Below are 24,810 nucleotides of genomic sequence, written 5' to 3' on the forward strand. Positions count from 1 at the left end.
TACATCGTCTGTGCGGTGCCCCTAGCACAGAGCCAAGAGTATCCCGCCTCATCTTTTACACTAGGCGCGCCCGTCACGTGCTCTTCGGACTTGTCAGAGCGGAGGTTGTCGCGTTAGTTGTACGTCACCAGGGCGCCGCACGTGTTGAACAGCTGCTTAAAGGAGTCGCGCGCGGAGGAGAGGTGAAGAGAAGCTGTTGGGAAGTACGTGGTTGGAGGTTAGTGCCTGGTCAGAGTGCATGTGTGCACAGCTGGGAACGTAGAGGGGTTTCTAAGCTGGAGGCCTGGGGGGGGGGGTACAGGCAGGGGATGTAATTTACTGCTTCCCCCAATGTCCTATTACCTCTGTAGTGTCATTTCCCTCCCCTGGGACTCACACACCAAGTAGCGTTTGGTTCACCGTTTACCCCCCCCCCCCCATTTCTTCCTGTTTTAAAGCTAGACCGAGGCTTCTCAGAATTGTGTGTTTTCCTGAACTGAATCGGGTGTTCTAACATCAGAGAATTGTTGGTGCTTTAGGCCTCATGCATGTTGAGCTTAAAAAAAAATGCCACTTTTACAGGCGTTTGCCATTGCTTTTCATCCTTTAAAAGTGCCTTTGTGTTAGAATGTGTGTATACACACACACACACACACGTTTACAGGCGTAGAAAAAGGGGAGGGGGGGGGGTGTGCTTAGCAGAGGAACCAAAGAGTACAGGAAACACTACAGAAGTCTAACTTTGTGGCGTTAATGGATTCCAATGGTTAATGGCAAATTAAAGTGTTACTAAAAGGAGATCTCTCTCGTATATATATATATATATATATATAATTTTACACACACTTTTTTTTTATTAATTTATGACTAACATTTCATACTTCCACTGTGCAGCTCATTTTGCACAGAGTGGCCTGAACATCCTTTTCTGGGGGTCCCCCCCGGTGGCTCTTGTGGCTACTCCCTTTGGAGAAGCACTCTCCCGAGGGCGTTACCTTGTGAGCATGCTTCCGAGTCCAGCGTTCAGTGCCACATAGAGGCCAAATGCAGGACTTGGCCCTGGCGCCCGCATCATTGGATTTGATTGACGGCAGCGGGAGCCAATGGCCGCGCTGCTATCAATCAAGAGCCAGGAACCTGTGGAGAGAGGAATAGTGGGGATGCGCTGACAGAAATTTGGGGTTCTGGTAATTAAAGGGGGGGTGGGGTCAGTGACTACAAGGTGTTTTTTCATTTTAAAGCATAGGATGCATTGGGTGAAAAAAAAAAAAACCGCAAGCCTTTGCAACCCCTTTTAATATTCTGGTCATTGGAAGAGGAGCTGCAGTCTGCTCACATAATTTTGTAATCAAAAGATCTTTGCCATCCTGAAGCTTCCCTCCGAACGATTTGCATATTATTTTATATAAATACTGTGATTCTGTACTTGCCAAATATGCTGCAGAAATCGTCCTCCACTGAGTCTGCAACCATTCTAACTGTGGGCAGCTGAAGCTGCTGCCTGTTCACTTCCTGGATTTCCACAGAGGCACACCTGCAACTCTCATTGGCCCTTTTATGACTCATCACCCCGCCCTTCCTGGCAAACTCACAAAAGTGAGTTGTGCATGATGGCATAAGCCTAGGCTTTTTTTTTTTTTTTTTTTACTATCCAAAGTTAAAGCAACAAGGGCAGAAGATTTAATAGATGCAAAGTTGAAAAAATTGACTGAAGGTCCACTTTAATACTCATAAGCTTGATGTGTTTAAACACACATACAGTATCTCTGAACAATCCTTTAGGCCCCATGTCCAATCACTGTCCAAATCTTGTCACCTCAAACCCTGCAACGTCTCCAGAATATGCCCCTTCCTAACCAATAACTCCACAAAGCTCCTAGTTCAAGTGTTTGTAAACCACTGGACTTTACCTTCCTGCAAGGTATTTATAATGTGCTATGATGCGTCGCATCCTAGCACATTATGTGAAACTTGCCTTAAAACAAAGCTGTTCAATGTCAGCTGCAGCCACTTCCATTTTCACTCGTCTTACCTCCAGGTTTGTGGGCCCTGTGACTGGCCAGAGCAGCAATGACGTCACTCCCACGCATGCCACCGTTCACGACACAAGGCTCAGAAGAAATGTCACCAGTGGCCCTTCCTTCAGCGCACATGTGCCTGTGATGTAATTGGCTGCATGTAACATCTCCTAAACGTATACATTTAGGGGATATTTACACTACCTATAGGTAAATGTCAACAGAGGAAGTTTACTTCCTCTTTCACTCCCCGGTCATCTCACGCCTGGACTTCTGCAACTCCCTCATTGGATTACCTTTACAAAGGCCACCCCCCCCCAGTCCATCATGAATGCTGCTGCCAGGCTCATCCACCTTACCAATTGTTCAGTGTCTGCTACTCCTCTGTTAATCCTTCCACTGGCTGCCACTCGCCCAACAAAATACATTCAAAATACTAACAACCACTTACAAACCTACCCACAACCCAGCCCCTAGCAACATCACTACCTTAGTCTCAAAATACCAGCCTACTTGTTCTCTGTATTCCTCCCAAGACCTCCGGCTCTCTAGCTCCCTCGTCCCCTCCTTCCTTGCTTGCCTTCAGGACAGGCACTTTATGGTAAGTGGTTAAGCACAGTCAGATGAACTGAACTAGTCTTAAAGTGATACTAAAGGATAGTTTTTCTTAAATAACGAACATGTCATACTTGCCTCCACTGTGCAGCTTGTTTTGCACAGAGTGGCCCCAAACATACATTTCTGGGATCCCCCGGGGCTCCTTCCCACATTGGATAGCCCCCTTGGAGAAGCGCTGTCCCCGAGGGGGTTACCTTGCGGGTGTACTTCCGAGTCCAGCATTCGGCGTCCCATAGAGGCCGAATGCAGGACTCAGCCCTGCACCTCCGGCGCCCGCTTCATTGGATTTAATTGACAGCAGCAGGAGCCAATGGCTGCGCTGCTATCAATCTATCCAATCAAGAGCTGGGAACCCGTGGAGAGAGGGACGGCGGGGACATGCCAGGGAAATTCGGGGCTCAGGTAAGCAAAACTGGGGAGCTAGGGGGCTGGTGACTGCAAGGTGTTTTTTTTTCCTATGCATTAAGGTGAAAAAACACGAGCCTTTACAACCTCTTGAATGCTCCCTCTCCCCTACTAACACCTTTGGTGACTAACCTTTGTAAAAAAGATGTATAATTTTCAGTCCGGTCGCTTGATCCGGCATCCGTGTCAAGTCTGCAGTGGCTACAAGGGCGAGGAGGGAGCTCTGGCAATAGGGGTGCAACGGATCGTCACCGATCCGTGATCCGAACTGGTCAACCCGCTCGGATCGGCACATGCCGCGCTCCGTGGTCTCGGCCTTAGGAAAGGCCACGGCTTCGGCCTAGCTCCGAAGCGGCGGCCATCTTTCTACACCCAGGCTGTTTGAACTGATCGCTCAGACGGAGCGATTACTTGTAAACAAACCGGCGTCATGTCATGACGCCGGTTCCGCTCTCCCCTCTCAGTACTAACCTGTACAGTGGAGGGGAGAGATCCTGAGATGAAAGCAGCCATCCCTCCATACCCTGCAGTACCCAGCAATACCCTGCCAATACTCTAGCAATACCCTGCGATACCCTGGCAATACTCTAGCGCAGGGCTCGACAAACCCTGGGCGCCAGGTCGCACTAGAATTAGCGACCTGGCTCCTGGGCAGCACAGCTGGGGGTATCCTGTCTCCGTGTACCCACGCAACCCCCCCCCCCCCCCCCCCCGTGTGATCGCATCGGCCCGCGCCGCCGCCGGACCGGTAATTGAGGCCTTCCGCGGTCCTGTTTCCTTCTGGAATCTGGCGCCATCTAGTGGCGGCTGTTGATATGACAGCCAGCAATGCTAATGGAGCTTTCACTGCCCGCCCATCTCCTCCACTTTACTTAGAACCCCTAAATATTATATATATATTTTTTTTTATTCTAACAAACTAGAGAATAAAATGGCGGTTGTTGCAATACTGTCTGTCACACCGTATTTGTGCCGTGGACTTACAAGCGCACTTTTTTGGGGAAAAATTATTTAATTAAAAAAATAAGACAACAGTAAAGTTAGCCCAATTTTTTTTTTATTTTGTGAAAAATGTTACGCCGAGTAAATTGATACCCAACATGTCACGCTTCAAAATTGCGTCCGCTCATGGAATGGCGACAAACTTTTACCCTTTAAAATCTCCATAGGCAACGTTTAAAAAATTCTATAGGTTGCATGTTTTGAGTTACAAAGGAGGTCTAGGGCTAAAATTATTGCTCTCACTCTACCGATCGCGGTGATACCTCACATGTGTGGGTTGAACACCGCTTTCCTATGCGGGCGCTACTCACGTATGCGTTCGCTTCTGCACGCAAGCTTGGCGGGACAGGGCACATTTAAAAAATTTTTTTATTTTTTCACTGTTATTTAAAAAAAAAAAAAAAAAATTGTCACTTTTGTTCCTATTACAAGGAATGTAAAAATCCCTTGTAATAGAAAAAAAAGCTTGACAGGTCCTCTTAAATATGAGATCTGGGGTCAGAGAGACCTCAGATCTCATATTTACACTAAAATGCAATAAAAAAACAAAAACAAAAAAACAATTGTCATTTGAAAATAAATAAAATGTCCCTTTAAGAGCTATGGGCAATGACCTGGCTGGCTATCTTCCCCTCACTTGTCTCCATGTCAGGCCAGGGACAGGTCCAGATTGCCATTACGGACCTGGCTCCTAACTTTTTTAGCTGGCTACTAGATTCCAAGCAAATTTGTCAAGCCCTGCTCTAGCGATACCCTGCCAATACTCAGCCGCGCCCAGCCATACTCAGCTATGCTCAGCCGTACCCTGCCATACTCAGCCAATATTACAGAGGGGGAGATTGTGGATATTACAGTGGGGACTATATGGTGGTGGAATTTTCACAGGTTTTTGCAAATTAAATTATTATTTGCTGATCCGATCCGTGACTCTGATCCGAGGAACGATCCGATCCACCCCTATCTGGCAATGAATGGACCATAGGAGCCTATGTGTGATGTCACCGCTTCAGGATTTACCAGCTATTGTTGAGCTATTTCTCCTCTCCCCTGCAGCTACAACTGGCTGGCAGAGGGGATCATGCAATTGGACCAGAGTGGGCTGGAATATGGGTTAGTATATACATCTTTCTTGCATAGGTATTATGAATTGGGAGGGAGCTTTTTTTAAGACTAGTTAGGTTTTTTCCAGAATTCTACTTTTTGAAGTTTATAAACTTGCTTCACAGGATATAATTGACTGTGGAAACAATGTTTTCCCTGGGGCACGTGTTTTTGAGGGGAGCCAAGTTCGTTCTTTGCTTCAGTTAGAAGTAGAACAAAATTTGGCCCCATAGCACAATGTGCATCTGGTGTTGGCTTTATAGTCATTCCAGAAAGCCCTAAATGAGTTCCTTGGTGTCCAGATCTGCTATTTCTAGTTGGATTTGACTGGCTATTGTACAGGCCCTTTAGTTGAGATTTGTTCCTCCCTTTTTAATTCCACTTCACTAGAGCAACAAGTACTTTTTGGGGTTTATGTACTCTGGCTTTTGTCTCTTGAGTATAAATGACTGCAACCTATTCTTTTGTGATTGCTTTCTTGAAGCCCTATATGGTCAATGTATCTGCCTTGAAAGATGCTAGTTTGTCAAAAGACTCTGCAAGTAGCGTGTGTGGTTGGTTTCACCTAGGTTTGTGTTGGCGTGCCCCAGGGTGGATTCAATTTGAATCGCTAGTAAAAAGGCTTAATTTAAATCAAGTCCATTTTTAAATCATAATTTTTAAAGGGCAACTGTCATCTCTGTCCTGCAGTAGCTCCTCCTCTGACCCGCTGTTGACTCACCGACAGTCCCATTCACTTTAATGGGACGGCTGGTGATGTGGCAGTGACAACAAGATGAGGGGTGTGGTGACAGCAAGCGAGTGGATGGACTTATTCTTGCTGGAAGTTAGAATCTTTAATATTTGCAAACAAAACTATTTAGAATAATAAGCTGTCAGGTTAGTAAAACAGCGATTTATCAGAACCAATTCAATCAGTTTGTAGAGTACATAGATTTGCAAAACAATGTATCCACCCTGGTGTGCCCACCCTTTTATGATCTGCTTTTGGACCTCCTATGGTGCCAAATTCATCAAGCTGGAAGAACAATAGAGAAAATTGGATTTTGTACTCCCTGTAAAATTCTTTAAAGGGACTGGCCTTCATATTTTATGTACTTTAAAGTATAACTATAGGCAAAGTCTTTTGCTTTTCATTCTGGATAGAGTAAGGGAGGGATATAACCCCCGTTGGTTTATTTTTTGCCATTGAGGAGGTTTATCATTCTTTCTTTCGTTTGTTAGTGCCATAGCCAAACAGGAAATCCCTGCAAATTAAGGGAATCCCTAGGGGACCCCCAGGCCACCAGAACTAGTGTCCCCTTTGGAAGATTTCCCCTCCATTAGTCTTCTGGGGACAACCCGAATCTTAGGAATTTCTTTTAATGATATTGGTAAACGGGACAAATAGAGAGGGCGAATCTCCATAATTGTGGGGTGGGGGGGGGGGGGGGGGGGCTCAGACAGCAATACAACCTGGCAGGGGTCATCCCTCTCCAAATCCAGAACTACGGCTTTTTTTTTTTTTTCTTGCCTTTTTACTTCTACTTTTATGTCTATTTGCCCTGTTGGTAGCAGTATATTCTTGCATTGCTTAAAGCGGAACTTAGCCCAACAGGGGAAGCTCAGTTTATCTGCCGCATACTCGGGAGGCAAAGCGGAATGTGTTTTTCTGAGTATGGGAATATCACACGTGCCTACTAATACATTGTACATACAGTTGCCTAACTTTTGCAGCTGAAAATATAATTGTTACAGTTTTTAGTTCCTTCATGTGCTGTGATCTTTCTATAGAACTTGCTCTCTATATGTATTGTGGCCTCTTACAGAGAGCTGGACTGAGTGGAATAAGTCTCTATTACTTGTGGTTTGATATGTCTTGTTTGTTTTTAACAAATGCTAAATAATCAAGGCTTTGTATAACAAACATGCAAGCTTCATACTAAAAATACTATATAGAAGCATTCATGGTAACTTTTCACTTTTTTTGCCTTCAGAAATATTATCTGTAACTGACTGCAATGCGTGGAAAGAAACCTTTGAAGAGGAGCGTTCCTGCTGAAGAAAGCAATGGTACTCCTGAGGTTAAAAAATCTAAATGTAAGTATAAGTGAAAACCACGCACAATATAGTTGTATATGAGTTCCATTTTTGAAAAGCACACACGATTAACAGTTTTCATGTAAGTAGGGCCAAAATTCTATAAACAGGTTTGTGTGCCTTTGTGTTACTTAGTGATTTTGGCTGGGTAGCACTTGGGCTATTATTAGAGTTGCCATTTACAAGGCTCGGATCACATCTGTGTTCTCTAAAATGAGTCAAAGCCGGCTCACATCTTTTAATATGTGCCTGTGCAGCTTTTCTAAGGACAATTACCCCCCCCCCCCCCCCCTCTGTTGGTCAACACATTGGTGCCAATAGGCTGAACTGTTTGTGCTGTGATATTCTTTATAGTGGCTTGCAACCAGTTAGGATACAGCTCACCTATAGCTGCCTTGATTTTGCTGTTAGCCTTGCTGGAAGGATGCATGATGTTATTGGGATTTGGCAAATTGTTAAACACTAGTGTTAAGAACATGTAAGCAATGTAAAATATAAAGTGCAGTGGATTTCCCAGGCTGCTTTATCAACTGTATATAGCGATAAGAGTGCTGCTGGTCTGAACGTCATCCAAAAAAATCTAAAATTCAGTAATCCAAACATATAAACGAAATAACACATATGTAATAAATAAACAAACTGCAAAAAATATTTAAAGTGCTAGTGCATGTCAAAGTGCAAAAAAAAAACTTTTGTGCAATATTATTAGAGTGCTGAAATATAAGTCCAGAAAAAAAAATCAAGTACATAGAGCAGTGATTCTCAAACAGGGTTCCTCCAGAGGCTGTTGGGGGTTCCTTCAGCATTGGGCAATTTCTGCCTCTCAGATAAGTTCCCACTTACACCATTGATCTTTTTAGCTATCTGTAAGGAGGTAATTCTTCCCAATGACCACAAGTGTAAGGACCATTCTTCCCACTGACCATCACGCTAATATATCGTGAGTGTTAGATTTCAAATTTTTAGCAGGGGTTCCCCTGAGACCAGAGAACTATTTCAAGGGTTCCTCTGTGTTGAAAATGTTGAGAGGCTGACATAGAGCAAAATAATAAAGCAATTAACTTGTGAAATAAAACATCTTTGCCTATAAATGCATTGAGTGCTCCACCATTGTGTCAATCCTTCACCACTCTAACTAATATGTACTCCCTAGATCGATATACTGGTGAAATTATAAACCAGCTGGAAGACTACAATATCTCCAAATGATCCTCAGTCACAGTATTCTTGTCAGATTTCCCTTTCACAGATCACATGATGTCATGTGGAAGATAAAAAGGGAAGGAGGCTCCCAGTGTTAGAACTTCAGGCTTGTTAAAAAAAAAATATATATATCTGTAATCCACTTACATTTTTGAAGAGTTGCCTGCCTGGCACTAGGGAGTAACTCACTCGGCTGTTTTTAGCCATTCACCTCCGGGCCTGTCATAGACTGTTAGTGTGAACCGGCATAAGCGATGTCGTCAGCGTCCTTGCCCCGCAACACATGTCAAGCATGTGTGGTGGCAACCAGGTGAGGAATGCAAATACATGTATGTCTTGCCTACAGTCAAGCATGGTGGTGAGAGTGTCATGGTCTGGGGATGCATGATTGCTGCCGGCACTGGGGAGCTATAGCTCATTGAGAGAACCATGAATGCCGACATTTACTAGGACATACTGAAGCAGAGAATGATCCCCCTCCCTTCGGAGACTGGGTCGCAGGGCAGTATTCCAACATAACAACCTCAAACACACCTCCAAGATGACCACTGCCTGGTTAAAGAAGCTGAGGGTAAAGATGATGGCCTGGCCAAGCATGTCTCCAGACCTAAACCTATTAAGCATCTGTGGGGCATCCTCAAAAAGACACTTTGGGCCCAATTTGGACGTTTTCACTTAGGGATGTGTACTCACTTTTGTGGCCAGCAATGGCTGTGTGAGTTATTTTGAGGGGACAGCAAATTTACACTGTTATACAAGCCGTACTCTCCTACATTGTGGCCGTGTCATTTCTTCAATGTTGTCACATGAAAAGATGTAATGAAATATTTACAAAAATGTGAGGGTGTACTCACTTTTGTGAGATGCTGTACTTATGCATACTTTCTTCAGATTTGGGGGGGTTCAATAACTAACTGGTTTGTGTGTGGGTTTGTTTTTTCTAAGAATGTTGTGGGAAACCTACAATAACTAGCCTTATATTCTCTGCACTTTGATTTTACAAACTACCACCACCCTTAATGCAGTCTTTGCATGTATTTTGCTTTTCAGTGGTCGCTCATGGCTCCCACAACACTGTTGGTGGTTTGGTGCTCACCCTTGGACAAGGTGATGTGGGTCAGTTGGGCCTTGGAGAAGATGTGATGGAACGAAAGAGGCCAGCACTTGTACCGCTGGAAGAACCAATAGTACAGGCTGAGGCTGGAGGAATGCACACAGTTTGTCTTGCAGTATCTGGCAGTGTGAGTTTCTAATATTGTTGACCCAACAACAACCTAGCAAGTTTGTTCAACCCTTTCTAATTTACATGTATCCACATGATTTATAGCTGATGGTACTCTCTCTTTGATTTCACAGATTTATACATTTGGCTGTAATGATGAAGGAGCACTAGGTCGGGACACATCAGAGGAGGGTTCAGAAACGGAACCTGGGAAAGTCCAGCTGCCAGAAAAAGTTGTACAGGTGTCTGCAGGGGATAGCCATACTGCTGCATTGACGGAAGATGGAAGGGTGTTTATCTTTGGATCATTCAGGGTATGCAACCAGCATTTCTTAGCCCTTTTGCTTGCTCATGTTGTGGTAGACCTTAGAGTGTTACTAAACCCAGTAATGTGAAAATAGTCAATTGGTGTACAAGTGTGTTGATACATTTGGGGGGTAGTGGGTCATGTGTGTGGCAGTGCATTGTTGACACAGGGTGTCATGCTCACCCAGGAGTTGAGAGGGGGAGCTAGACATGCACTCCTCTTACTGCCTGGCCTATAGCAGAGTATGTAGTGTGGTGTTAACCTTCTTTGACATAAGAGCCGCTGTTGATTAGCATCTTTAAAGTAGTACTGCTGTAAACCCGTTTTTCACTGAAGCTCTCGCTGCTGAACCTAGCAGAGGTCCTGCCTGTCGATAAAACCCAACTCTGGCACCATAATTTTTAACTTGGGATAGCTTTATAGTTGGTACCTCTACCCTTAATGAACTGTGAGTTTTCATGAAACTGCTTGTATATACTTTATTTACCCTCCTTTATACATACTTTGCCAACCTCAAAAAAAATAAAAAAAATAATGAGCGATGGCCTTTTAAGTTGATGTTACTAGAGTTGCCACTGCAGTTAGTAACCATACTCTGCCTGGCTGGGCCAACTCTACAGTTGGAATCCATCACTGCTTCCGTAACGTCTGCGTTTTGGCCCTGATACTAGTGATAGCAGTAATCCACGTATGTGTGCAGTGGTCGCTGACTAATTTCTAGAGTCTTTTGCTGCGTAAACATGGTATTGTCTGTCGGAACATATGGCAGCAGCATTCAGGGTAGTGACCTCATTGTGCATGCATGTGTGGGACCTTGCTGCCATCATCCCAGCATCAGCTACTGTTTCCCCTTCTTAAACAAAATTTTATTGAACAAAAAGAAAATGTGTGACATACTTCTGACAGAATATACAGCAACATATTTCGATATCGCACTGCAAAATCCCTCAAATGCACTCTATTTTGTGTTTTGTACTGCTGTATTCTTCAGTCCACCCCCACACTTACTACTGGTGCAGAGACCAGTGTGGAGAAGAGTCATGGCCCACTTATCCCCTGTTAAACATAAGTTTCAAGAGCCTTAAAGTGGTTGTAAACCCTCCCCCACAACTTTGTCCCATGTAAATCAGCATAAAAATCCCTAATGAACACTGCTTCTAGATATGCTTAGTATTGTTATCCCTTTTTTTTCTTTAGAATGATGTCACTGAGCATGCCCAGATCTCCCCTGATTTATGGCACACTCTGTCTTCTCTGTTATCAGGACTTCCTAGGGCACAAGCTGAACTCCCAGGAGGCTTCATAATCACTCAGAGCTTTCTCCTACACACCATGTGACACATGCAGTATAAAGCATGGCATGGGACAGCATTACTGCAGTCTTATAAGCTGAAGCGAATAGGACTCACACAGGCAAACGCTAGATAAGCAGCACAAGTAAATACTATGAAATAAACAAGTAAGCTATGAACAGGGAAGCAGGGTTACCATAGAAACGTTGGATTGAGACCGAGGCTTGTTTAACAGTACAGGAAGTGCTCAATGTAAGGGCGGAAATACACTCCACTGTGGACTCAGAAAATAATACTTAAGATGGAGCTGCCTATCCCCTGGAAACAAGTTTTTTTATTTTTTATTTCTTTAAACAGTAAGTAATATTGGATTTTGGGCTGGATTACAGTGGCTACAGTTTGGTAATTGTTATAATGGACTAAATGAAAAGAAGTATCAGAGTGGGAGAGTTTACTTCCTCTTTAAGCCACCTATCCCAGATCCGTTCATACTTCAAGGGAATATATACATTTCTTATAGGGTAGTGTATTATTAACTTCTACTATCCAGTGTGAGAGCTCTGGCGGATTGGGTCTCATCCAAACTCTAGCTCTAACCTTCCTTGCGGAAAACAGGGTTTCATTCAGGAATATTTTGGTAAATTTTATCTAGTTACAGCTCAGGAAATATGCCTAAGAAACACGGCTTGGGTTGTAATGTTATAGGGGAGCCTATAGTGTCATGCAGGAACTGTATCACCTGTGTCCAGAATGTCTGAATCTTGGGGCATTGGCATAGCAGGTGATAAAATGTACCTGTAGCTTGGCTACACATTGGACAATTGGAGGACTGGTCTTGCTTGTACTTGGAGATTTTAAGCGGTGTGAGGTATGATCAATGTTTTATAAAAACTTGTAAGTTGGTCAGCCTGGGAGAGACCAATTTACATCACTATATTCCTCATCTGCCACAGGCCCCCATCTCTCATTCCTATCTAGTCTTCAAGGCGTAGGGTGACGTGGTTGCCTGGGGGAGTGGTAGCATGTTATAATATTGAGAAATTAGTTTTTTGGGGTCGGGCATTTAATTGTTTCCATTAAAGTGGATGTAAACCCACCCTCATCCATTCTAAATTACTACAATTCTAAACTACTGCCATAGTGGTGATCTATAAGGATATACATGCCTCCTGCATGTATCCTTATCTGTTAAATGCGCCCCCCCCCCCCCCCCCCCTTAGCTGTTTGAAACCCCAAAGTCCAGATTCAGTGGGCGGGTCTGTTCGGCAAGTCATCATGTCAGCAGACTTCCCGCCCATAAGATAGGATTCCGGGAGATGTGGGTCCTTAACAGGTTTGGGAATCATTGCTTTCCTCATGGGTACTGGTAGTTCCAAGTCTGTAAAAATTAAGTGGAAGTAGTTTAGGAGCAAGTAGTTCAGAGTATGTGGAGTAGAATTTCACCAGTAAGCCATCCGAGCCCGGAGCCTCGGACCTGGGGAATTCTGCTATGGCCCCAGAGATCTCATCCACCGAGAGTGGCGCCTCCTAGTTCCTCGACCTGTTCCTCAGTCAACTGAAGGATATGTAGTCCAGAGAGGAATCACTCAATCATGAATGTATCATCTGGATCTGGGGACAATGATGTATATAATGAGGCAAAAAAAGTTTCTGAATTGTGTTGACCTGGCTAGGTTCTGTTATTTGTGCATTTCCAGGAGAGAGAAGTGAAATCGCTATGGGCGGCCTCTCCTCACAATGCACCAGATAGGGCTGGAAAGCTTTTAGCCTTTCCCTGTGTTCGAACGATTTTTGTCTGCAGAATTTACGCCTAGAAATTTCATAGTGCATCAAGTCTACTGTCCTAGAACGCAGTTTGAGATTGGCTCTATCACTAGTGGGGTCTTCTAGAAATGCCCTCTCTGCCGAGAGCAAGCCCTCCGTAGCTTCAGCCATTGGCTTTTCTGAAGTAAGTTTTAATCCTATTGATGCGCATGTGTCATGCGGGCGTGGGTTTTAAATGCGTCCCATACTATCTGTTGTGATGCAGTACCTTCGTTAGTGGCTAGGTATTGTTCCCATTCAGCTGTTATGTCATCCCCCTCAGGGAACAGTGTCAGCAAGAAGGGGTTTAACCTCCATGTGGCTGGGAGGTCTGTCGTGTGGCAGAGATGGCGTGGCCCAATAGGGACAGTAATCGGAAAGTGACCTAGGGGAAAATCCCACGTCTGCTAACGGAGGTAGAATAAATGGATAAGGTCTATTCGGAAACATGGTGTGATGTAATGAGGAGAAGCAAGAGTAGACTCTGTGGGATTCTTGTATATCCAAGAGTCTACTAGATTGAAGTCTCTCAGCAATCTAGCAAATCTTGTCTGGTGGGGAGATGTTGGGGCAGTCTCGGGCCTACATAGTCTATTATAGTGTTGGTCTAGGATGTTATTAAAACTGCCCAGCCATATCACTGGGATGGAGGTGTGAAGTGCCATAAAGCTAAACCCAGCTGACAGTGTGGCAGAGTTAAACGGTGGTGGTACATAGAATGCCATCAAAAGTACTAGATCTCCATGCAGCCTGGCTTTTAAGAATGTATATTTGCCCTCTGGGTCTCTGAGTCCTGGAGCTCGAAGTGTGTGTCCTTTGCAATAAGGACTGAAACCCCTCTAGAGTGAGTGGTGCAGACTGGGTGGTAAGTCCACCTCACCCATGGACGTTTAATTGTCCGCAATACTGGGCCCTCTGCGTAAGTTTCTAGTTTCTACCAAAACTGTCACATCTGCCCTTTGTTTTTTGAGGAGTGAAAATATGGTCGACCTCTTAATTGGGTCCCTCATGCCCCAGACATTCCATGTGAGGAATTCAAGGTGGCCATGGGTTAGAAGGAATAGTTTGCAGAACTCCTGGACCCAGAGTCCACCCAAAGACCCCCCCCCCCCCCAGTAACTGTCTCGTGTATATGTGCACTTCTTGGGAAGACCTAGCAGTACAATCCATTTGTCATAATAGCAAGTAAAAGAACCATTAACGAAGTAAGTCGGCATGTCATCTTTGAGCAAAAACATAAATCCCTCCTCTTCCCCCACCCCACCCTGCACTGTCCCTAACTGGTGCGGGCATGAATCCCTAACTGCCAACATGGCATAAACGTAGTCCAACCAGTGAAGAAAGGGTTAGTGGGCAGCAGGTCATTCACAGGAGCAGTTCCGATGTCTGCATACTGTTCATATTTTATAAAGGATATGTGCAGCTCAGCACTGGGCAGCCTGTGCCATCGCAGGTTGCTTGCTGTATTGAGTGTGGTGAAACTTCGCTATGTAATGTAACACATTATAGGACGTCGCTCACTCTGAGTGAGCTCTAGGGCCAAAACGAATTGATTGATCAACAACTAATCGATTATGAAATTAATCGATCGGCCACTAACATAATGGGGTTAAAAAACTAAAATTAACCCTTTATAGTACAAAAAGAGCAAATCGCTACTGTAAATATTTTCACTGTCCCATTGTAAATGACCACCTTACAGTAGCGATTTGCTCTTTTTGTACTAATTTTAGTTTTTAACCCCATTAAGCTATTAAACATCTCAGGCCTGGTGCTTTTTGGTGCTTTTTGCAGAAACGCACTACAGTTCATTTACATGGTTTCCTATGGGACACCTTCACATCCATGATTTTTTCAGCTGCTGCTTATTTGGAAAAGACGAGGACTTTTTGCGTTAAAAAAAAAAAAAAAAAAAAAAAAAAAGCTGCTATTTTGTTGTGTTTTTTTTTTTTTTTTTTGTTCAATATACTTCAATGGAGAAGCTGCAGAAAAGTATGTAATAATGCATTTTTGCGGCAATTTGTGTTTTTCAATCTGCCCAACAACGAATTAATTTTGTTTTTTCTTTTAAGGTTATGAACCGATTAATGGAAACAACATTCGACCAACTAATTGATTATGAAAATAATCGTTCGTTGTAGCCCTAGTGAGCTCTCTAGGGTGATGTCTTCCTCTGCCAGTAAATACTGGTGAATGAAGAAGTTTGTTCATAAATGGGGGTATTGGAGATGAACCGAGCCTAAGGCTGGATTCACACCTATGCATTTTTAGTGCATTTTGCAGATTTGCACTACAGTCCATTTTAACGTGGTTTCCTATGGAACGCGTTCTATAGTGCAAATCTGCAAAATGCACTAAAAATTCATAGGTGTGAATCCAGCCTTAGACAGGCGCATAAGACCGGAGTCATTTCATCAAGGACAGAGGCGGGAGGGGAAGGTAAGGGCATGCTGTTGTAATGACCCCTAGTGGCAACCATGCCTCATCTCAGAGGGAATACTGGGCTAGGGCTACACTCTAATGTGGCATTCCTTGAGTCCAGATCCCGAGATGACTATAATTAGAACTTCATGTGTCAGTCATTGCACTCAATGCCACTTCAGGGGGGTGACGGGTAGAAATGATATATAGGGATCAAAAGGGTAGAGGGGGAATGAATAAACAAGTGTTTACTTATCTGTGGGTCTCCCTCTGTTCAATCCACGCAATGGCAGCCTTGGGGTCCTCACAAAAAATAGCTCTGTAGGTTCACGGACTTCTGGGAGTGCACGGTATAATAGGATTAGTGGTTAAGGATATTCAGCAGGCAGAGCTCGAGTCCCTAGCATCCTATCTCATGCTGCTCCAGGCCACGCCCCTTTTTAAAAGTGAGTTTTTAATTAAAATAAACGTTTTATCTCTAGTCAATTGATCCAATGTTTCTTTGTATAAATGTTACCGATGGGTAATGTTTGATAATGGTAATCTAAGGTGGAAACACTTTATTTTACTTCCTATCATTTATAATAGCTAGGAAAAATACACGTATAAAGTGTGTGTGTGTGTGAGTGAGTGATCTATATAATTGTATAAAATGTACTCCTGACGTGCATATGGTTGCTTATTGTTTTATTTTCCTATTTGCTAATAGGACAACAATGGTGTTATTGGATTACTGGAGCCTATGAAGAAGAGTGTGGTTCCAGTACAGGTCCAAATAGATGCTCCTGTAGTGAAAATAGCATCAGGTGAGTGGATTAAGGGCTCATTCATACGTGCAGCTTGGCTTCTCTGCTAGCAAGAGTTTGCGGTGGAGAAACTTCTGTCTCATGCACATGTTGTACATATGGCCATATTTGTTATTAATGTAGTTATTGCGATTAGAGCTTCTGACCTTTTTGGTTTTGGCCACAGCTAATTGACCTGTGTGTGTGCATACACATTTAGCTGCAGCTGAACTGGGAATGGTCCTGCTGCCTTCTGGGACCTGTGACATGTCCCAGAAGGTTGGGGATAACTTATGCTCTGATCACCTACCTGGTGGGAGCAGGTACCTGCTAAACAGGGAGGATAAATAAATAGTTTTTTTTTTTTTTTTTTTTTTTAATGCTTTTGGGGTTAAAATTTAAAGATGGGTTTCTATGTAATAAATATATATATATATATATATATATATAATACAACTAAGCTCCATTCCAAGCTGAATAAACACAATTATGTAGCAATATTGAAATTTTTTGGTTAACTCATTCAATAAATGCAAGCTGAGATGACATGCACTGCATCGATGCATTCACATCATTTCACAATAACCATGAGATAAAACAAAGTTCAGGAATATGCCTTTATACCATTGTTTTGCAAATATATGTACATTACAAACTATATGATTTGAAAAGACCTGCATATGTACCAGGCTCTAAGTGTGAGGGGGGGCAAGCAAGTAAAAAGTGAAACAACATTCTAATCGGCTTATAAACCTTGTGATCTTTCTGCACATAGCTTGAAGTGCTTTATTCCTCCCTTGAGGAGCAAAATGGCAGTGAGCCGTAAAAGAGACCCCATTTTGGGAATATTTACTAACCTGACAGCTGCTTATTCTCAATGGGGAAACCTTAATTTTGTTTGCAAATATTAAAGATTCTAACTACCAGCAAGAATAAGTCCTTGCATTTAACTACTTCCCACCCGGCCAATGTACATATACGGCCGGGTGGGAGCTCTCTACTTCTGAGTGGACGTTCCTGAACATCCATCAGAAGTAGGGGGATCGCGTGCGTGCCCACGCAGCGGCGCGATCCCGATGCGCCTGTGTCACCCAGATACGGCGCATCTGGGATCGGCAGGAAAGCTCTGTGATTGACCCTCCTGATCACATGACAGCCGTGTCCAATCACGGTCATCATGTGATGTAAACAAACAGCTGGTTGCTGGGCAATCGGCTCCTCCTCTCCTCACACGGAAGTTGTCGCTGAGGAGAGGAGAGCAGATCGCTGCAGCCGGCTGGTGATCAGTGAGTATGAGCTGTTTTTTTACTCGCTGATCACCAGTCTAGTGAAAACACACATCACCACACAGTATAAACACAATGTCCCCACATATATCCCCAAATAACACCTGTCCCCAAATAACACAACATATGTCCCACTAAAATCACATGTCCCCATGATTATCTGTACACATATGTGCATGATCATTTGCGTACGTATGTCTGTGATCACACAAACCAATGATTATGCACTTAACCAAATTTTTTTACCAGACATGTAGCAGAATACATTTTGGCCTAAGAGCCGGTTCACACAGCGGGCGAGGCGACACGACTCGCCTCGCTCTCGCAAGTCGCCCCCGTTCTGTACAATGGAACCGTTCTGAGAGGAGCGACTCGAGTCGCTCCGACTCAGAAAAAAGGTTCATGTACTACTTTTGGGCGACCTCGGGGCGACTTGCATTGACTTCTATACAGAAGTCATTTGCAAGTCGCCGCCGAGGCCGCTGCAGGTCGCGGCGAGGCAAGTCGGAGTCGCCTCGCCTCGCCTGCAGTGTCAACCGGCCCTTAATTTATGACAATTGGTTTTTATTGGATTTCTTTTAAAATAGAAAGAAGAAAATATTGTGTGTTTTTTTTTTTTTTTTTTTTTTTTTTTTTTTTCCCTTATATTGCAAAAAAAAAAACGGAGTCGTTAATAAATAACGCCAAAATAAAGCTCTATTTGTGCAAACAAAATGATAACAATTAAATTTTGGGTACAGCGTAGCATGACCGCGCAATTGTCATTATAATTGCGAGAATGCTGAAATCTGAAAATTGGGCTGGGAGGGAAGGGGGCGAAAGTGCCCTGTATTGTAGTGGTTAAAGAACACCTGTCATTTCAGATCCATCATAGTAGCACCTGTTAGCGGGCATCCACTGCTGCCGCCATGTCCCTCACCTTGCGTCACTGCCGCATCACCAGCTCTCCCGCTAAAGTGAATAGAATTGTTGGTGAGTCAACAGCGGGTCAGAGGAGGAGCCACTGCAGGACAGAGATGACAGTTGCTCTTTAAAAATTATTCTTTAACACAAATTGATTTAAATCGAGCCTTTTTACTAGTGATTTAAATTAAATCCACCCTGCTGCTAAAACTAGGAACTTTTGAAGGTGAAATTCCGCTTTAAGTTCGATTTACATTGTTTTTAGAAGTATGCAATATACTGTGGCTGTCTGTGTACAATATATTGACTTAAAGGGATTGTAAAGTGAATTTTTTAGTTTGTTATTTAAAAAAAAAAAAACATGTTATACTTGCCTCCACTGTGCAGCTCATTTTGCACAGAGTGGCCCCGAACCTGCTCTTCTGGGGTCCCTCGGCCGCTGTCTCAGCTTCCTCCCGCAGGTACTTCTCACGTTCATGTGAGCTTCCTCGCATGTTGAGAAGCACCTGCGGGCGCGTTCCCGTGATACAGCTATAGCCGCTCGCTGTATCGCACATCCCTGTCCACCACCCCCCCCCCCCCCCCGGCGCTCCGCGTCAGTGGATGTGATTGAAAGCAGTGCGAGCCAATGGCTGCGCTGCTTTCCATCTACTCCAGCTAATCAGCTGCCAGGCTGAACGGTGAAAAGGACGGCGGGGGCATGCGCAGGATTTTTGAGGGGTGAGGTAAGTAAAACGGGGGGACTGGGGGCGCAGGCAGTGTCAGATGTTTTTTCACCTTAATGCATTAAGGTGAAAAAACATTTACCTTTACAACCCCTTTAAGCCTTTATGTAAACGCAACGTAGCAAAGGAATAGCGTTTGTTTTGTTTTTTTTAATTCAGAGGTTTTTAATGTAACAAGTGTTGTATTTGGGTTCCCTTTCTCAGGAAATGACCACCTTGTGATGCTTACTGCCGATGGTGATCTGTATACATCAGGATGTGGCGAACAGGGACAGCTGGGTCGTGTACCAGAGCTATTTACTAACCGTGGAGGACGCAAAGGCCTAGGTTTGGAAATTTGTGCAAAATTCAAATCATTGCTATGAATTTTAGTTCCCTGAAAATTGGAAGGGGGAGGGGGGGGGACCAAAGGCGCACTCGGAATAAATCCACGAAACACCCACCTGACGGCTCCTTAACCTGTTAGAACACACTTAAACCTTTGATCACCCCCTAGTGTTATCCCTGCCAGTGTCATTTTTACATTGATCAGTGCATTATAGAATTGATCAATGGAATGATGTCACTGGTCCCCAAAAAGTGTCATTTGGGGTCAGATTTGTCCGCTGCAATGTTGCAGTCCCGCTAAAAATCCCAGATCACTTAGTACTAGTAAAAACAATAAAAAAAAGTTCCTATATCTATCCCCTAGTTTGCAGGCGCAAAAACTTCTGCACAAACCAATTAATATATGGCTATCACGTGGATATATATAATATATAATTTTTTTTATTTTTTTCCCGAAAAAAGTAAAAATATTTAATCGGCCTAATGAATTTGTATGTGTTATTTTATTTCTTTGTTTTTATAGCACAAAAAAATAAAAACCGCAGAGGTGATGAAATGCCACCAAAAGCTCCATTTTGTGGGGCGGGGGTGGGGGGGGGGGGGATATCAATTTTGTTTTGGTACAGCGTCACACGAACGCGCAGTTGTCATTTAAAGCGGTGCAGTGCCGTATTAAAAAAAAAAAAAATGGCCTGGTCATTAAGGGGGCAAATCCTTCCGGTCCTTAAGTGGTTAAAAGTTGTAAACCCTCCAGGTTTTTCACCTTAATGCATTCTTTCACATATACATTTAAAAACAAACAAAAAGAACCTTTAGACCTTTAACCACATCAGCCCTGGGAAGGTTTGAAAGCCCCCCCCCCCCCCTTATGACCAGGCCATTTTTTTTTTTTTTTTTTGCAAATATATACGTTTATTCAAAATTTTCACACATATAGGGTAGAGCCCCCAAACAAAAAGGGGCAACATAGACAGTGAAGGTCGCAGCCTCCAGAATGTGCTGCATAGTAACAGGAAATACGACCACCAGCTTCATATTACACCGTAAATAGTGAATCGACCCCACCAGGAACCCTCCCTCCGCCAATTCCGGCAAAAGGGGGGCCAAAGATATACCAAGTTCAGTGAATATCCCAAGGTCCAGACCCACAGGCCGAAATCACGACCGCTATGAGCAGTCAGTAGGTCGCATGTATAAGAAAAGGTTGGCAATGGCGCATAAACAAAAGAAAAAAAAAAGGGGGAGGGTGAAAAATGCAGAAAGGGGGGATGGGATAGGAGAGAGAAATAGTAGGAGAGGGGGAGGATTAAGGGAAAAGGAGGATAAGGGAAGGAGGGGCAAGGGAGAGATTAGGGAAGGGGAGTGGAGGTGATTCGGAGTACCCCGCATGAACGCCTGTTAACCAACCCAACTCCCCCTAGTGCCCGAGAAGGGCTCTGCCTTCTGTCGAGTACACAAACACATTCTAAAGGGACCAGGTCTTTCGGTAAATTTCCTGCCTATCCTGGGCAGTCATTATCAGATCTTCCATTTTGTTAATTTCTTCCACCCTCCGTAGCCACATGACCACGGAAGGGGGAGTTTGTTGCTTCCAGAGCAGAGGGATACAAGATTTGGCCGCGTTGGTGAGATGGCGCAAGATTGACCGTGCATATTTCCCAGGGGGCAGGTCCGATATATGTAAAAGGAAGAAGGCCGGGTCATTCGGGATTTGCCATTCCGTAAATTTTTGGGCAATATTTCGGACTGCTGTCCAAAAGTCCAAGAGCTTGGGGCAGGACCAAAAAACATGTATGATTGTACCTCCATCTTCCCTGCAACGCCAGCAATGTGCAGACGCGTCCGGGAAGATAAGGTGGAGGCGGCTAGGAGTCATGTACCATCTCGTGAGGATTTTATAATTCAACTCCTGTGTCTTGGTGCATGTTGAAGATTTCAGGGTGAACCGTAGAACTTGTGCAATCTGCGCAGGCGTGAAGGTGTAACCCAGGTCCCCCTCCTATTTCGCGAGACTAGAGATACGGTGCGTTGGTGGCGGGGCATTTAGTAAAACATCCATTTTAGAGAGAAGGCGGGAGATAGGTTCCGTGCCAGAGAAGTGTTCCTCAAACACAGTCAGCGGTCTAGAATAAGCAGTGGGGTTCGGGATGGACTGAAGAAAGTGATGTAGACGCGCAGCGTCCCAAAAATCTAAACCGTAGAGACCCCTGTGGTCCAGGCCATTTTTTTGCGATCTGGCACTGCATTACTTTAACAATTGCACGGTTGTGCGATGCTATACCCAAATAAAATCTTATATAGATTCGTTACACAGAGTGTTATACAGTTGTGCTCATAAGTTTACATACCCTGGCAGAATTTAATAATTTCTGGGCCTCCAGTTCCTGTAAATTTTTGGGCTATCTTGCATGAACTGCACGTTTTGAGATTTCCCCAGAGTGGCTCAATGATGTTGAGGTCAGGAGACTGAGATGGCCGCTCCCAGACCTTCACTTTATTCTGCTGTAGCCAATGACAGGTTGACTCTGCCTTGTGTTTTGGATCATTGTCATGTTGGAATGTCCACATACGCCCCATACGTAGCTTCCTGGCTGATGAATGTAATGTTCCTCCAGTATTTTTTGATAACGTACTGCATTCATCTTGCCATCAATTTTGACCAAATTTCCTGTGCCTTTTTGTAGCACGCACATCCCCAAAACCTCAGCGATCCACCTCCATGTTTCACAGTAGGAATGGTGTACCTTTTCTCATAGGCCTTGTTGACTCCTCTTCAAATGTAGGGTTTATGGTTGTGGCCAAAAAGCTCAATTTTGGTCTCATCACTCCAAATGACTTGTGACACTGTGCCATAAGGTTTGAGGCTTGTCTCTGTGCTGTTTTGCATAATGTACGCAGGATACTTTGTGGAATTTGCGCAGTAATAGATTTCTTCTGGTGACTCGACCATGCAGCCCATCTTAACGTTTCATTTTCCAGCAGGACTTTGCACCTGCCCACACTGCCAAAAGTACCAATACCTGGTTTAATGATCATGGTATCTCTGTGCTTGATTGGTCAGCATATTTGCCTGAGCTAAACCCCATAGAATATCTGTGGGGTATTGTCAAGAGGAAGATGAGACACCAGACCTGACAATGAGGACATGCTGAAGGCTGCTATCAAAGCAACCTGGGCTTCCATAACACCTCAGCAGTGCCACAGGCTGATCACCTCTTCCACGCTGTATTGATGCAGCGATTCATGCAAAAGGAGCCCCGACCAAGTATTGAGTGCATACCGCACTGTACCTGGATGTACTGAAATTCAACTTTTTTTTTTTTTCTCTTGGCTCTTATGTAATCTAATTTTCTGAGATGCAGTACTGGGTTTTGGGTTTTCACTAGCTGTAAGCTATAATCCTCAAAATTTAAAAGCGAAAAATGCTTGAAATAGATTACTATGTGTGTAATGAATCTAGACTAGTTTTCACTTTTTGAATTGAACTACCGTATTTATCGGCGTATAACACGTACCCCAAGTTTAAGAGGGAAGTTTAAGGAAAAAAAAAACTTGCATTTAAATGCCCATCAATGCAGCCTTATCAGTGTCCATCTGAAGCCTTGTCAGTGTCAAATGCAGCCTTGTCATGCAGCTTGTCCATCATTGCAGCCTGTCTATCATTGCAGCCTTGTCCATCGTTGTCCCCTTGTCAGTGTTATTTTCAAGTTCTATTTTTAAAAATGGTGCCCGGTAGTTCTCTGCGGTTTTTGGCTGCCGAGAAGTGCCAAAGGCGGCTTAGAACTGCCCAGAAGCTCAAAAAATCACGGAGGATCAGTGTATAACACGTACCCGCAATTTTTTCCCCCCTGATTTTAAGGGGGGGAGAAAAGTGCGTGTTTTACGGTACTAAAAATTCATGTTCAACATCGGGTCTTCGGGGTCTACCGGGTCTTCTGTCCAAAATTGGCCCTAGTATATGAATGGGGAACCTTGGATTGTGGGCTCCTTGAGGGTAGGGATGTGTGATGAGTGTACAGGGATAGAGGCAATTGTAGACACTCACTCAGGTTGAACTGGATGGACTGGTGTCTTTATTCAACCTTACTAACTATGAAACATTTGAAAAGAGAGGGAAATGGGACTTTGAATGAGGCATGTCACTGAATGGATACTTTGATTAAAATTGTTTATTAAGTACAAATCACATCATGAAAAGTGTCACTCTCGGATTCAGGACACAATTTACTATAGTACACTTGTTTTAAATACATTTGTTTAAATATACCGTTATTGTACAAAATATAATGCAACATCATTAACAACAATGCAAATGCATAGACAGACTCATCCATTCATAAAACCAATAAACATAAGCAATTGCTCATAGTAAGTCAAACTGGTCTGGGCATCAGTTGGATATATACTCGACGCACATTTCATGGGTCTTGCCAATCATCAGGAGTAAAAATGCTCTGAAAATCAAGAATATCTGTAAATATGGGATAACCTTTAAACGGAGAACCATCTCTCAAGAAAAGAGGGGGCTATAACTTACTATCTGGCCCAAAGGTGATGCCCAACATCTGTCCAGGGGATGCAGAGGACAGGAATAGCGATCTCCCCTGGGGCTGAGGTGAGGAATCGCATCTAGATTGAGGATAGCAGCTGAGTAAAAACCAGGTGACCATGTCGCAACCATAAATGTATGATGTCTGCTTACCAGGCCATACTGTTCTGCAGGAATATAGAAATAAGACCTTGTGAAGTAAATTTACTATTAATGGGACAAATCCATACTTGTAGGTGAATGAAATTAATGATATGCAATAATTTAAAAAAATGGATTTCACGATGTGATTTGAACAATTTTTTAATATCCATTCAGTGACACCCCTCATTCAAAGTCCCATTTCCCTCTCTCTGCAAATGTTGAACACATATTAGGGATGGAGGCTTGCTGCTGCTACTAAAGGTTGTCAGGTCACGTTATATAATTACAAAAAATTCATTTTTTGATATTCAGATGTTTTTTGAGATGCACCTGTAATATCTGTAGTATTTACTTGTCTCACTCTGTGTGGCTTCTCTCTGGTGCTTTGTTCCTCTGTTAGCATGAGTTACTTCTGATAAGTGCAACACATGAGATAACATGAGCTGTGCCTGAGGGAGATGAGCAGGGAGCTAGTCTACATGTTTTGTCCCTCTGCCCATGTGAAGGGGGGGGTTGTCTTTTTCCTATCGTCGACTCTCAAACAGTGTAGGTATACTCTCCACCCACCCCCAATGTACTGCTGAAAGATTTGTAACTAGATCTGCACCTTTCAAAGGGTGTAGAGAAGGGAAGATGGCAGA

At 43.7% G+C, this 24,810-nt stretch overlaps 1 protein-coding gene across 2 annotated transcripts in view; it reads left to right on the forward strand.

Annotated features, from left to right (window-relative positions):
- Positions 1–67: 67 nt before the first annotated feature.
- The window catches only part of RCC1 (regulator of chromosome condensation 1), a 30,073-nt gene continuing 5,330 nt past the window's right edge, over positions 68–24,810 (forward strand). Inside the window, exons 1-6 of one of the 2 annotated variants that reach the window (XM_077480981.1) lie at positions 68–217; positions 7,100–7,202; positions 9,456–9,646; positions 9,762–9,941; positions 16,160–16,256; positions 19,354–19,476. In XM_077480981.1, the coding sequence (XP_077337107.1) occupies positions 7,124–7,202; positions 9,456–9,646; positions 9,762–9,941; positions 16,160–16,256; positions 19,354–19,476 (670 nt within the window). In that variant the 5' untranslated portion in view covers positions 68–217; positions 7,100–7,123. The remainder of the gene's footprint in view (positions 218–7,099; positions 7,203–9,455; positions 9,647–9,761; positions 9,942–16,159; positions 16,257–19,353; positions 19,477–24,810) is intronic. The other variant, XM_077480982.1, reaches the window with a different exon arrangement.

This window comes from Lithobates pipiens, unplaced genomic scaffold (assembly GCF_037356315.1).
Source record: "Lithobates pipiens isolate NorthernLeopardFrog02 unplaced genomic scaffold, aLitPip1_a1.2 Scaffold_16, whole genome shotgun sequence".
Taxonomy (NCBI): Eukaryota; Metazoa; Chordata; class Amphibia; order Anura; family Ranidae; genus Lithobates; species Lithobates pipiens.